This window comes from Taudactylus pleione, unplaced genomic scaffold (assembly GCF_031769625.1).
Source record: "Taudactylus pleione unplaced genomic scaffold, aTauple2 ptg000226l, whole genome shotgun sequence".
NCBI classification, from domain to species: domain Eukaryota; kingdom Metazoa; phylum Chordata; class Amphibia; order Anura; family Myobatrachidae; genus Taudactylus; species Taudactylus pleione.
Genome location: NW_028284628.1, coordinates 2,413,445 through 2,429,527, shown reverse-complemented (window position 1 = coordinate 2,429,527; position 16,083 = coordinate 2,413,445). Strand labels below are relative to the sequence as shown.

At 43.4% G+C, this 16,083-nt stretch overlaps 1 protein-coding gene across 4 annotated transcripts in view; it reads right to left on the bottom strand.

The window, feature by feature from the left end:
- The window catches only part of SLC44A2 (solute carrier family 44 member 2 (CTL2 blood group)), an 89,699-nt gene that overhangs the window by 37,123 nt on the left and 36,493 nt on the right, over nucleotides 1-16,083 (bottom strand). For all 4 annotated transcript variants that reach the window (XM_088479054.1, XM_088479056.1, XM_088479057.1 and 1 more), the window contains exons 2-6: nucleotides 12,664-12,712; nucleotides 3,914-3,987; nucleotides 3,537-3,621; nucleotides 2,860-2,944; nucleotides 1,213-1,329 (exon numbers count right to left, since the gene is read on the bottom strand). In XM_088479054.1, coding sequence (XP_088335180.1) covers nucleotides 1,213-1,329; nucleotides 2,860-2,944; nucleotides 3,537-3,621; nucleotides 3,914-3,987; nucleotides 12,664-12,712 — 410 coding nt within the window. The remainder of the gene's footprint in view (nucleotides 1-1,212; nucleotides 1,330-2,859; nucleotides 2,945-3,536; nucleotides 3,622-3,913; nucleotides 3,988-12,663; nucleotides 12,713-16,083) is intronic.

The following is a 16,083-nucleotide window of genomic DNA, read 5'->3' as shown; positions in this document are numbered from 1 at the left end:
TGCCAGTGCATACATGTTGGCAGAACGAAGTGTGTACCCAGCTTATCTCTCCAAGGGCCAAATGTAATAGGGTGAGAGTTTAGCAGTAAAATTCTCACATTAATACATTGATCAAGTTGTATTTTCAATACAGGAAACACCTGGATCAGAGAGTTTTTTTGAGTCTGAGAAACAGGCAAGTTTCCATGTTCTGGGACTTTATTACATTGGCTGAGTTTAAGAATGTGAGAGAAAACTCTCACCCTATTACATTTGGCCCCGCGGTTTAGTACATCTACCCCGTTATCCCCTGATGCCAGATCTTCTGTGGATGCTCAGTTTGTAGGGAATCTAAATGTTACACAGTAAGTCTTTTTGTTGCAATAATTTGCACTTATACTGGTGATTATAAGTAACCCAATCCTTGCTTCATGTATTGCTTGGCTCAGTCCCATTCTTGGATGGTTGCCATGAAGTATTTCACAGAAGAGAGAGAGTGTAACAGGATTAATTTAACAGCACTACGGTGCAAAAGTGGTTAGCATTGCTGCCTCACAGGGCTAGGGTCATGGGTTCAATTCCCGAGCATGGTCCTATCTGTATGTAGTTTGTATGTTCTACCCATAGGTTTCTGTAAGCTCCAATGGGCAGTGACTGGTGTGAATGACAAATATACTCTGCACAGCCCTGCATAAACTATTTGCTACTATAAAAATAAATAATAAAATGACATAGAAAAAAATTTAAGAAAAAAAAACAAAAAAACGTTAAGTGACCATTTTTGAGAAGACATTTGTGACCAAATGTTATAGCTTCCGGTTTCCCAAAAGTAATGGATTTTTCTGCGACTTTGCCACAGAATATATAAATTAATTTGATAGGCAAATCCAACCTGATTTTGCCTTAAAAAATAAGTAAATAAAAAATAGCCAAACACATTGTAACTTTTGGCATGTCAGTCACTAATGCATTTGGCTCCGGATGCAAATATACTCGTAAAGAGTATATATGCACCCGGAGCCAAATGCAAATAATTAAGTTGATAAATAATTATATTTATCAATTTATAATTTCAAATGGCTAGTTTGCTCCACTAAATATCACTTTCTTTTTCCTGTGCGATTATCTATATAATGGCATCATCTGGTTTCTGGACTGGATATCAGACTATTGTGGCAAAGTCCCAGGCACCACAATGACCTGACTCACAGAGAGAGATACATAGATCCTTACCTTGGAGAAGTCGTTGAAGCCTTCTCTGCAGAACTGCTTATAATAATTAAAGTTTTCTTGGGCTGTAGCCACCGCCAGATAAGTGAGGAACCTGTCCGGACATTTCTCCACACAAATCTGTCAAAGACACAGCAACGGTTTAAACTAATCAGTTATGTTTAAAGAAGTAGAAATTAAAATGTCAAAACTCATAACCCCAGGTCTGTTACTGTCGGCCAGCAGGGACAGGTAAAGTGCAAGTTGTGGGGCCTGTTTCAGCTACTCTGCTCAGCTGAGCCCAGTAGTGGGCGGAGCCATTAATGTATCACCTAACAAAAAAAAAAAAGAGAGATAAACCTGATGTAAAGGTGCAAATAAATGCACATTTGCCCAAATGCAAATTTGCATAAATCTAGCGGTGCATCCAGTCCTTCTCTGTACGCATAGTTTTCTACCTGTCATCATTATCAACAGTTTCACTTGGAAAGGGGTGCACGTTCAGTGCTGGATCATGCCCAAAGTGTCCAGTTCATGATCAGAGACAGGCGCAATATTGATGTGTAACCCTAATTAGAAAAGTTATTTTAAAAAGAAATTAAAATAAAAGCAACTAAGGCCCGTTTTCAATTTGGAGCGAAAAGCCGAGATCGGCAAAGTTTCGGCGATGACGTTATTTTGCCAGGCGGAAAAGTATCGCCGTATTCAATTTCAAAAGACTTTCCGCCTAGGCGGAAAGTCAAGCGAAACTTTTTAGCTTATTACATTGCATTATGAATAGCAGGTCGGAAAAAAGTGCAGAATTGGGAATTTGGGGTGAAAACGTTGTGGGAACCCCCGTGTAGCCTTAAGACAGTCCCCCAAAGGTAAACTGCGTCAAAAAATTCTTAAAAAACACTTAACACCCCAAAAATTTACTTTCATTTTAGGGGCGTAAAAAAAAAAAAAAAAAAAAAAGTTGGGGGACAAAGCTAAAAACTAGCGAAATAGACTCCAGGGGGGTCCCCAAGTATGCACCAGGTGTTATTTTGATTGCAGGTGCTTGCGGCAGGTGGATTTTTCAAATTTTTTTTAAAATGATACTTTACCAACTTTAAAATATGCTACCTCCCATTTTCAGGTACCCCAAATTTGCAGGTAGTAGTTATTTTCTCCAGAAAATAAAACACAATGCTATTCTCCACCACTTATGCAAATAAGCAAAAGAGCGGCTATTGAGGCCATTTAAATACACCAAATACCTTCAGCAGGCCAATTCTGGGTTATCTATAGTGATCCCCCATGTCAGTGCATCTTTTGGGGGTTGCCAGGCTGATTACCCCATTTTGGAGAGGACTTTCCGCCTGTTCAAGAAATGCCGGGTGCAGTTTTCACATACTTACATACTGAATACGGGGAATCGCGCAAAGTTTTCGCACCCAAAACACGCGATATAGGCGAAAAGTCCACCAGGCGAAAAAGTATCGCGGGTGCAAAACATTTAATACCGGCCTATGTATTGTAGTCAGAAATTCATGGTAGAGGCAACTTGCAATCTAATGACCTACATGATTATATTACTGCTCTAGTGATTCGGGACCTGTAGACACACATAGCACAAGCAGCATTACTTCCTGTGCGGGGCCAGAGATCAACATTTCTGTAAGACTCACACGGACTGGTCTCACTCACTTGTGTGGTTGGACACTGGAACTCCAGGAGTACGAGTGGACTTGCACACTTCATGATGTTGAAATAGAACAAGAAAGGTTTCTTTCTGCAAAGAGATTAAAGGGACTTCCATTTAAATATATTATTTGCAGTACATTGTGCCTGGCTCAGGGCAATGCAAGTGTATGATGACTGATTGTAGGGCTTGCTGGGTTTAATTTTGGGGGGGGGGGATTCCATAAGTTAAACATAAAAATGATTATGATTGTAAGCTCTCACGAGCAGGGCCCTCTCTCCTCATGTGCTCCCCCCTCCTCTATCAGCGACACTGGATCAGCTGGCGTTGCCTTGTGTCTGATAACGGTATATGCAGTAAGGTTTACATGGCTTCATGTATTTTCTGCACTATTCTGAGCATTAAGTTATTGCACTGTGTGTTTTGTCTGTAATGGTATATGCATTGTAACACGCTAGCACGTTAGACTACCAGGCGTAGCTAAAGAGCTTGCAATCTACAACCGATCCCAAGATACACCCAGCCTTCATATATTCATTAACTATAAATAAAACAAATCAGCCTTTGTAAAGTATAAATAAGAGGTCATAAAAGCATTGTGGAATACACAGGAAAGGCGTCTGCCCTCCTAGTCTCTCAAACCACGTTATCGCCACTCGTCTATGACATCATGGCCACTCACTCGTTAGGGGTGCCGACTTGTCCGCAGAACTGTCCCTTGCTGTCAGTAGGGTATATAACCTTCCGAGGATCGCCATAGGTCCAGGCTGCAGAAATGACAGAAGACAGAAATTAAGTTAGAGGCGTCGGCGTGCGACTATGAGGCCACCCAAAATATACTCACTTTGTTCTGTTGGCCATTTTGTGTATTGTAGGAACATGCCCCATATAGGATACATGTCAGATACACATACATGTTCATTATACTAGAATATATATCATTTGAAAAGAAGGGTGAATACATTTCCTGGCTTGTGGGTTTGGATTCTAATTACCTATGACGATGGGCGTGACTTGGAGCTTTCATGTTATACTGGAACAAGCGGAGTAAATACTCACCCACAATTCCCACTGCTACATATGCAATAATGGCCAGAACGATCAGGATACAGCAGAAGATGTCCGTGCAGCCTCTGTAATACAGATTATACATTATTAATATGTAAGAAACAGATGTGTTGTGAAAATATTACGCCACATCTATTATGCATGAATAACAGGGATAATAAAATGGGCATTAATGACATGTCTGTAGCTAGGCATCACCTTTCTCTATCACCATGTCACACTTCTATATAAATAATAGGTTTTTCTTTAGAATTAATTCTACCTTCGTTTTAAGTACTGAACACATAAGGGAGGGGGTCCGTACTAGAGCAAGAAAATATTTGAAGTAGTATTTTACACTCTAAATTATATATTTTAAACACACACACTTATTTGGGTGTAATGGTCATCAATGTATATTATACCGGTCCCTGTCCTCCATTGTATTTGTATTGTACCTTTAGTCACTTTTTTGGTCATGTAGTTTGTAAAGGCACTGTGGAACACTTATGGCGCTATATATATATATTATATATACATATATATATATATATATATATATATATATATATATATATATATACACACACACACACACACACACACACACATATATATATATATATACACACACATACTATGTTATATTATATATACATGCAGTACATACATATACACCAACACCGTTTTGGACTGGTTAGAAGTAAACAAATCTTCTGTAGTGTAAAATTGATTTGCTGACAGGGTGGTGACCATCACAGGCTATTATGTTATGTGATGCAGTAACGGGGGAGCTTTTAAACACACAATGTGATGCAGCGACCAGTAGTTGCCTCCCACACCATGCCAAAACATTCCACTAAACCTACGCTCTCCCGATGACCAGCCTTCCAGCATGTAATAAGATTCAGGCACGGCGACCTGCACAGCTTTTTTTTTTATTTGATTGAATATGAACAGAATGCGGGTCTGGTCCCTTCCAGTATGTTTGGGTCCTGTTGCTGATAGATATATTCCATAGACAAAAAAAAAACACAACACTTACGTTTCACATGTCCCATTAAGGCTTCTTAGACAATCTGAAGTTTTACAAAACCTACTGAATTTCTGCCACTCAAACTAAAAAAAAAAAAAGCAATGCTATACCGATCATTAAGGCTGACGCCTTAATGGACATGTTCCTTGCGCAATACAGATATAGTATGCCATCACACCCTGTGGTTAAATGCAGATTCAGCACTCTAAGATTGCTGTCACTCACAAAATGGTGGAGCTGCTAATTCACAGAATTGCAATACACACATACAGTCTAGGTCTGAGCAGTTATGTGCACATCCCACAATCTTCTCATTCGGTCAATCCCACTGGGTTCCAACATCCTTCTCACTCCATACATCCATCTCATTCAGAATACACATTCAGCTCCTTAATTGCTAAAACGATCATACTCTGTCTATACATGTACACTTTCTTACCCTATACGCCACCATGCTGCTATAACTTCCCCAAGCTGTGTGGTCTCCCAACTGTGCTAGTCACTGTTCCCTTGTCAATATGTCTTTCCCCATCCGTGCCACCTAGTCTTCCTGCATTTGTGCCACTCTGTCTCCCCCCCCCCCCCCCATCAATCTGTTTTCCCCAATCCCAACTGTTGTGTGTTCTCCTGTTGTACTAGTCTGTATTCCCTCTTCGGTACCAATCTGTCTTCACCCATCTGCGCTGCTTGGTCTTCCCGCATCCATACCACTCTGTACTCCCCATCCACGTTGCTCTGACTCCCCCACTCGCACCGCTGTTTTCCACCCATCTGCATCACTTTGGCTCCCCCCATCTGTGCTGCTTAATCTTCCCCCCTCCACACACCTCTCTCTCCATTTTGTGAGTGACAGCAATCTCACTCTGTGAGAGTGCTGAATCTGAAGTTCACCACAGGGTGTGATGGCATACCATATCTGTAATGCGCAAGGAACACATCCACCTATAGATTTAAAGCTTGCAAGCAGGGCCCTCTTCCCTTTAGGTCTGTCTGTTACTACCCAGTTTGGTTCTATTAATGTTATTTCCATTTTTAACGCGCAACGGAATATGCTGCACTATATAAGAAACATAATAATAATAATAATTAAGGCGTCAGCCTTAATGATCGGAATTTCACTGGTTTTTTTTTTAGTTTGAGTGACAGAAATTCAGTAGGTTTTGCGAAACCTCAGATCATGTCTAAGAGGCCTTAATGGGACATTTGAAACCGTAAGGTTTTTTGTCTATGGAATTTCATTGCTTTTTTTATCATTTATTAACCATCATGGTGTGGAGGAACAAACTGGGCTACCTGTAGGGGAGAAGGGCAACAAAATGGTACACTAGCGCGGGTGGTGGAGGGTCAGCACATGAGGTGTTTTGGGGGTACAGAGGGAGAGGCGGGCTGCAGGTGTGCGGGGCACTGGCAGCAGCGGGGCAGTGCACAGGGGCTTCAGCGGGCAACAGAGGGGCTCACTGGCACTGGGCATGCATCTGAAAAAATTAAATCCATAAGACACAAATGCATGGACGTATCAGTGAGATCCATCCATGCATCTGTTAAAAATTGAGTATTTGTTATAAAAAAAACAAAAAAACACCACGTGCCCCTACCCCCCAGAGCACAACCAACCCCGGGCTTTTCACTGCCGATCCTGGTTGTGAAAATACAGGGGACAAACAATGTAGGGGTCCCCTGTATTTAGCACAACCAGCACCAGGCATTTCTGGGCCAGCCCTGGTTGTCAAAATACAGGGGACAAAGAATAGGGGTCCCCTGTATTTTCCATAACCAGCACCGAGCTCTTTCTAGCACGGGGATGCCATAGCCAGGGGAACCCTTTCACCGGGTCCCCCGGCCAAAGCATTAACCCTGACCGCTAGTCAGCCCAGGCCGGGGATCCCTGGGGAGCTGGGAACACCCCCACAATAAAGGGGTCCCCATCTCCAGGGCACCCCAGGCCTGGGCTGATAGCCCAAAGCTATCCCCGGCACCCCTGGGCGGTGGGTTGATTGCAGAGTGCAAATAAAAGGGTTAAAATATTGTCTTTTGCAGGATAACTACAGGTCCCAGCAAGCCTCCCCTGCATGCTGGTACATGGAGAACCACAAGTACCAGCAAGCGGGGCATTAAGGGCCTGCTGGTACATATAGTACACCTGTAAAAGAAATATTAAAATAAAAACATTACACCAAATGTTTTAATAATTTATTTTGCTGCAGCTTCACCTGGGGTGCGGCAGCCTTTAAGCTCTTTTACATGGCTGCCGCCTCCCCCAGGACTTCCACGGCGTCTTCACCTGGAGGGTGGCGGCCTTTAAGCTCCTTTACATGGCCGCGACCCATCCAAGACTTCCATCGTCAGGAGTACTTAATTTCTCCTCCTCCGCCATCGGACTGACACCCGCTTACATAAGCCAGCATAAAGGGGCAGGGCAATGATGCGCCCATCTTGTTGCCATTTTTGAAATGGGAAGCCAGCTGCACCGCCGCCCACTGCCGAACTCCACAAGGTAATAGCCATGTCCCACCGCTGCCTCCAGCGAGAAGCCCGCCGTGTCCAGTCTCCATGCCCGCCGCATCCCGCGGCAGTGGTGAACAGTGCAGAATCCCACCGCCGCCATGCTGATAGTATGTGTGTGGGGGGCGGGTCCTTGTCGCTAACACCTGCTACCTCTGCCGGGTCCCGTCGCCGCTAACGCCCACAAAGGACAGCCATCTTAGTGCACCCAAGTGAAGCCACTGTACACCCCCTGCAGGAGGCAACCAACAGAGTATGCGCCCCGTCTCTATAATGGGGCACTGCGGGCTAATAGTTAGAAAACTAACTTTCTCAATTACCTGAACCCCAAAAGCGCCTACACTGGAACAAGAGCTACCTAAAAAAACAAGCCCAAAGTCCTAAACGTCCTCTGCCCTGAGAGATGCCTTCCCAAAAATCCCCCATAGACTAAGGCAGAAAAGTGGTCCTAACAAAGTGGCAGAAAAAAAAATATAAACAGGTTAAACTTTAGATTGTTCCCCATCCATGCCAATTTTCAGCTCAGTACGTTCAATAGCTTTTGAGGTGTAGCCCCTTAAACACCATAATCCCCTCTCAGGAATTCTCAATGGGAATGTTTATTCGATTCAGCCTTAATATAAGAGCATGACCGTGCCCATATATTAGATAGATAGATAGATAGATAGACAGTATATATCTCTCTCCATTGCTGAGCATAGTTAGAATGCATGAGATCACTGGAGTCTATCACACTGTCAGACACTCCTCTGCAGTGAGCTGCAATGCTGGGAGAGGAGTCTCTTAGCAGAAATACGCAGTGTGGGCTGGTGGATTAAACATGCCGGAGAATCCAGTGTTCCAGGTTTTTGACTCACAGAAGACTTTCAGGACAATGCCCTAAAGATGTGGCAGGAGGTAGTGGAGTGTGGAGGCAATCAGTGCTAGATTTCTCACTAGGCACGTGCCTAGGGGGAGCCAATGGTTGGGAGCGGTGCAGAAGTCCTCCTGCCTCAGAGCTTTCAGTGCCCCAATTGAGCCGCGGCTATTTGGATACAGACCACAGACTATAAACACCATGGTGCATCAGGGGGAATTTCAGGAACAGAAGCAAGTGTAGTCCAGGAGCCCAGAAAATTTGTATCAGGGGGCGTCTGAAGAGCATTCACATGTGCAATCTGAAGAAAAAAAAAGGTAGAAGGTAACTGGAGGGGTATGAATTTCGCCAGAAAGCGAGGTGGGGTAAGTGGGGGGGGATTGGGCGCCCAATAATATTGTCCCTAGGGCCGGCCCGACCCCTAAAGGCAATAATTTTGTTTTTAAACAGGACTGCAGCAGAGGAACAGCGTATTTTACCTCCATTGTTCATATCTGAACATCCCTGACCCCAGGTAGTGATCTGACACTGTTAGCGTAGACGTCTGTGCCTCCCCAGATCCAGGGTTAAACTTCACGATGAGTCTTTTCCATTTGTCGGCCATCTTTCCCTTACTTCAATGAAATAACTACCAGTTAGGCTCCTCGCCTCATTTCATTTCCCAAAGCCCCATAAGGCAGTGGATATTAAGATTTATAGGGTTTTGCCAAATTTCTAAGATAAATAGATATTAAGTCTATCCAACTGGAATGGCGTGAACTCCAGTCACAAACTCTCAGGCTAACCCTCCTCCCTCAGGGCAGGGAGCTGTTATGCTGCAGACGTGGTCCAATGCTGGCATCACCTGTTTCCGCCACATAGTAGGCCTTGATTCAGTGTTGGTCACCCTCTCCCTCCAACCCCCAAATATCTACCCCCCTCCTCCCACAAAGTTGAGGTATTCAGTGTATCCTGAATCTAGTAGCACAGAGGTAGGCAACCTTTGGCACTCCAGCTGCTGTAGAACTACACATCCCAGCATGCCTTGCCACAACAAACAGCAAAGCTATGGCAGGGCATGCTGGGATGTGCAGTTCTACAACAGCTGGAGTGCCAGGTGGACTGGTTAACGACTCTGCCACAAGACACCACCCCAGGTCAATGAAATAGGGTTTGCCAGTGTCCCAATTCATTAGGGTTCTCCGCAATTATACGGAGCCTGGAAACGCAGAAGTACCATGAGAGCACAACACTTGTTTATTAACAGGAACACTTGGGACAGTCCACACAGAGCAGATTGGTAGTAACCACTCAGCTTGACACCAAGGCCACAGATATTTAAAAGGGGTTGGTTATGAAATCCCAGCGGCTCAATAGCCGGCGGGATGAAATACAGACGCCAGAAGCCCGATAGAGAATCCCGACGGAGCATGCAAACCATACCCTTCTCCCCCTAACCCTTCCTTAGGGGTGCCTAACCCTAAAACTCCCGGGGTGGTGCCTAACCTTAAGTCTCCCCCACGGGGATATCTAAACCTAACCCTCCCTCCGGGGTTGCCTAAACCTAACCCCATCCCCCCCCCCACGGTTAAGTACGAAGGACGCCTGGACTTGCCTCATTCGGTCCGCCGTCCTTCGGCATTCCAGTGTCGGGATTAAGAAAGCGTCAATATTTCAAACGCCCATCTTAAGTCCCTTGCTGTCGGGATATAGATCGGTGACATTTAGACCGCCGGTCTATAAACTACATCCCATTTATAAGGCAGTTTCAATGTATCAGGGAATCTGAACTGATATATTTCCGCAAGGGGACAAATTTAAAACAGACAATTAGACATACGATGAATCTCCCAAAGGACAAACATGTATTTGGTTGTGCCAAAAGGACAACTGGTTACTTCAGGTGCATTGGGTGCACAACCTGCAATGTAATGTTGTCTGGAATGGATTTTGTGCATCCCCACACTGAGGAAGTGTCACATACACTACTGGTTGTCATTTATATTTAGTTATGCCCCTGAGGGTTATATTATGTTGGAAAGACTTCCTGTTTCCCTGAGAGAATGGCAAACCATAGATTTTCCATCAGACAAGGTTTTGCACAAGGAACAAGTGACAAGCCGGTAACAAGGCATTTTTATTTTCCTTGAGTAAGGACATCAAACTTCCATGCTCAAATCCATGATTATAGATCACAACCCAGCCTTGCAGAGGGGTGGTGACAGAGCAGAAGCTTTTACAAAAAGAAGCCAAATATTTTTTTGTTTTTTTTATTCGATACTATTTCGCCAAGAAGATTAAATAAAAACAATAATTTGAAGTATTTTCTCTGAATGTGGATGATTTTTTTGAGCTAGGTTACAGAGCCTGACAACATATTTTGAATGTTTGACTGCATTACTTTTTTTGATATTTGTGTGTGGAGTTTGTACTTGTTTTGATTATAGTTGCACTTTAAATTGTATATTTATAGGTGGGTTACCCAGTGCTAGGCTGAACCTGTGCATGTAAGTTCATAGTGCTGATTCAGTGGGTGCACATGAAGTGTTTTTGACTTTGATTGGTCAATATAATATAGTGGAGTTTTGTATCTTTAAGGCGCATGAGTTGACATTGTGTGTGACTGCCGGGATAATATGTCCTGGTATGTGAGGCACAGATGTTGATTTGGCTGCTCAGTAAGTGAATAATGTGGAGTAATAGGTGTTAGGAAGTGATGAGTCATATCTGGCAGATGCTCAGTGCAGTGGAATGTATGCTGGTGCACAGTGATTTATGGTAGTGCTGGGTGATCTCTCACAGTGGTGATGCTGCATGTGATAGGCGGCTACTGTGATGCTGGTGGCCTTGAAAATGGACTGAGGGCCTGATTCAGCAGTGCAGCCAAGTGCACTGCTGAACGCAGGTTACAGATTGCCGGGAATCTGCACGTACGCAGGTCCCATTCTGTGAGTGTGCAGAATGGGTCCTGGTAAAATGCACTCAGGGCCTGATTCTGTAAGGACCGTAATTGCAAAGCTGCACTCAGGCTATAGATATAGGATGTATGCACTCAGGCAGCTTTGCAATTCTTTGCAGATATGGTAATACACAGGAGACATCACGCCCCCTGTGCATTACTTAACCGAGCTGCATTGTTCAAGGCAGCATCGGTTAATCTGCGTACCATCGGCCGGCTGCGGTGACCCATTAGGATCCCGCAGCCGGCCGCCGCAGTTTAGAGGAAGAGGCCAGGAAATCTCTGTCAACCAACAGAGATCCTGGCCTCTTCCCTCATACGGCGGTGACGCACCTCTGTTCGGGTAACGGAGGCTGTCGCCGCCCTCTCCCTGCCCCCAAACAGCAGCAGACTAGGTGAAAATTTTAAAAAAGATTATATTTCATGTGGGATTGGAGTGTGCCCTATTTTTGAAACAGACTATAATTATATATATCCAACACGTGAAAAACTAGCATTTTCCCACTCATGTGCTGAGGCGGCTTTGCATTAGCAGCATACAGTATGCACCTGGTTTATGCTGGGCATGTCACATGCACTTACTCCATATTTTTAAGCATCAGTTTTGCTTGTGAAATATGGAATACACATTCACTACTAGGCATCAATTAAAAAAAAAAAAAAAAAACACACGACACCAGTGGTGGCAGCCATGTTGAGGGATGAAGAAAATATGTTCAGAATTAAACAATTCACTAGTAACATCACTGAGGAATAAGGTGCAGTGAAGGGCCAGACTTCCTTCTCAAATACTGGCTCAGTGCACAAAATGGAGACGGCCAGGCAGAGCCACATGGGCCTGGGGCTGACAATATTTAAGGGCCTATACTGAGAAGGAGCTGTGACCAGGGCTGTGTGGGTGTGGCAGAGCCACATGGGCATGTACACCCCCAATGTCTCCCTACAAAACGTAAAATTAAGAAAAATTGCAGAATTCTGTGAGAAAACTAGTAACACAATTTTAATACTTATGATTTATTGCCAATTGTGTGGGGTTCCAGTCAACAGATCTACATTAAAAAGGTCAACAATGTCTAGATAGACAACAGATATTAGTCAGGCAATAGGTCGACAGGGACAAAAAGGTGACGCACAAAAGGTCGACAGCTACAAAGGTCAACAAAAAAATGGTGGACGTATGTTTTTTTTTTTTTTTATTAGGGTTAGGCACTTACCGGATGGTTAGGCTCTAGAAGGGGCAGTTAGGGTTAGGCACGTATCCCGACAGTTAAGCACTAGAAGGGTCAGTTAGGCACCAGGAGGGAGGGTTAGAAAAAAAAAAAAAAAAGTGTCCACCATGTTTTTTTTTGTGTCGACCTTTTGACCCAGTCAATCTGCGGCCACGAGTTAATACATTAGGCAGACCATCCATCCCCACCCTGGCAAATTACCTGTTATGTATAGGGCCCTTGAAAGTCGGATCATACTTCTTTGGTTCTCCTGAAAAATAAAATAAACATTCAGCCTTTTTTGTGTACAGAAGAGAAGCGCGAGATGCTTGTGCGATTCTTACTTGCCGCCAGTAACACTTGCTGACTGTTAGTAATGCTGATCCTACAACCCAGAATGGGATTTTGTCAAAATTGGAAAACCAGATATTTTTAAAGCTCCAGCAATCCCTAAGGATACTAATGCTTGCCATACACAACACACATCATAGCGGGAAAGCGAGAACATTTTCCATTCATTCCTCTACCATATAGTGCATATGATCTGTGGCTTGCAGATTCTGAACTAAACCATTGGGCCCGATTCATCACAGACCACAACAGCGTAGGCAGGTCGGGCGATGGTGCGTACTGCACAGTGCGAGTGCGTGAGCGAGCACTGCGATCACCTACGCAGACACAAAGCCATCGCAGACCAAGGGACGGGACGTCAGTGCTTGGGGGTGGCGGTGGGAGAGTGGTTTGAGAAATGCAGGCGTGTGTATGTTTGAACGCAGTTACATGGGCGTGCATAAATTATCCACTGCGACGGCATACGCAGCTTGTGTACTCACTGCATGCAACGAGGTTAGCAATATCTGAGTAAGGTCAGACCTGTTGCAATTGTGACATGAGGCTCAGATGTTACTCGATGTTCCCGGTGTATACTCAGGACTGCAAGGTATTACGGATGTGAGATAGCGGTAGTGGGAGTCTCTATGCTGGCTGTGCGGTGGCTTTGCGATTGCAGTCATTAGCATATTTTTGCAGCAAATCTGCGTGCGTAATCGCAGCGGCGATCCGTAATGAATCAGGCCCATTGTCTCCTTGTGTGCAAAAGAAAAATAAAATCTGGAAGGGAGCTCAACAGAAATATCCAGTTATCTGGCAGCAACTAATGTTGGATAAAATGATACATTGTAGAGCCAGTGGGAGACACATGCAGAGCTGGCTGATATACACAGACATATGCATGGAGTCTTCTCCCCAGACAGTAGGTAGGTGGGGGCAGTGTAATCTGACTGGGACAAAGATTCTGAAGACTTGCTGTTATTGCCCACTAGCTGGCTAGGTACGATTGTGTACAGCAATGCAGAGAGACAGTTCACACCTGTACCCTCCATCTACCCTCTCTGCAATGTTCCCGACGCCCAAACCACCCCTGCCTCGTCAGCTGGGTACACACTGACCGATGTGTACCCAGCCAATATGTCGGCCCGAAAGGCTGACATATCGGATCCTGGGTACACATCAGAACGAGGTAACAATACCTCCTTCCATTCTTCATTACCTGCAGCTTGAGATATCGTGCAGCACGGCCGACCGGACAATGTCGCAGGCGGCCGCGTGCATATTGGCTGTACACACTGAGCGATGCGGACGATAGGTAATTTCCCGCCGAATCGGAACAACCTATCGTGCAGACATCGTCTCAGTGTGTACCCAGCTTTAAAGACAGGGGAAGGGATCTCGGTTACTGTGTCTGTCACAGTAACTTAAGCAGTATAGTGTTGGGTGGCATGTAAAACAAAAGCTGGGTGGAGCGCCCGTGAAATTGATCTGGGGAGAACACCATTATGTGTAATAGCTGCAGCGGCTATTCCATAGATAAGGGTTGGAACTCTTAACTAATTAAATGCCGTTCATATTACCAAACTGCATATTGTACTGTGCTGTATAATTTTCCATTTTTGTATTTGCCTAATATTAATGGGATATATGCAGACATTTTCCTGATACAGGACTAGTTTCTACAAAGAGAAAGTAAATCTGGATATAGGGATCACCATTTAGTACAGCTGTCATTGTTTTTCTTCTCTTACCCATTACTCCTAGAGTTCACCTGACAATTTGATAGAAAAGCAATGAATGTGTGTGATGTCAGACGAGTATGTGTGTGTTCAAGAAAAGAAGAAAAAAGAAACTATTTTGTGAGCACTCTTTGTAAATATGAAGTTGTTAAAACATATCATTTATATCTTAGCTTGGATTAGATTAAAAGTTATCTATGACAAAAGGACAAAAGACAAAACATTTAACATATAACATAAGTCCACCCAAAATACATCCAGTTAAGAAGGTCTTTAGTCTATTAATATATGCTAATCAAATGGAGTATTCTATCTGAGAGAAAAGTCCCTTCAGGTCGGCAATATTGGAATGGGTGGTTAAGAAGGATTAATTCCTCAAGGATTAATTACAATTACATTTGATCACAGATATTTGCCCATATAGGCAAAATTCAATACTTGTAGTGATCTGGATTAGAAAATTGTATAGTATATAGCAGGCACCGTGTTTATGAATAGCCTCCTGGCTGCTATATGTGTACATAGAGACATAATTTGATGTAGCGAGTTGGATTGGAACATTGTATAGTATATATCATGCACTTGTTTACAGATAGCGGATTGGCTATTTAATATATACATAGAGAGAGATATATATTTCATACTTGGGACATCATCTTGAGGTACATTGCAACAATCATTGCAGGACATCTTTGGATGCCGCAGTTATAATCTATAATGTCACAATGTGTCAGCAATGAATTCCTTTACTAGATAGGTCCCTGAGTTTGTCATGTTATATCAGTGTATCCAGTTACCAAGAGTCTCCTAACTTCAGGCATTATCTCCTTATATCTATTGAACCCTAAGTTCTGTTTGTTTTGCCAGAATTGCATTTAGGGTGACCTTTTCAAGGTTGAATGCTGCTAATTACAACAGCTATATAGTTATTCCATAACATGTGGGTAGCAGATGATATGCCTCTAGAATGGTTTGTGTGCATATAATAAATGATAAACCTCTATAAATGGTCTTTTCATACGTTTTATCAGTCCAGGTTTATCATGAGCAACAAGATATGTTCATCAATGTGTAATTATGCCTCCAGTATCGTTAATATGCATATACGTATCATCAGTCCAGGTTCACTATGAGCAATAAGACATTTATCAATATATAACTATGCCTCCAGTATTGTTTGCATGTATATGGTCTAAATAATGAATAGACTTAATTAACTAGCATATTATTTGTTCTACCAGTTCAGGACCACTGCATGCACTATTATGGGACAAGATTTATATTTTATATCCTTGTCGCAGAATTTATGATCATGGATTAACAGAATTAAAATCAATGACAGTTCACTTACCTTCTATCTACTCTATTAACTGATGACAATCTCATCCAGAGTAACTCTCTCATTAGGGGTCCAATGCATTACATAAGACCCTTAACAGCAGAAGTGAAATAGTGAGTAACGTTGCGGTTACACTGTTGTTTCTAAGGGTTTTAGCTGCTACTGGATGATCTCTCACTCCTCATTGATGGCTTTCTGCTAAGTGAGGGGAAGTAGAATTATAGGAGGTAAAAT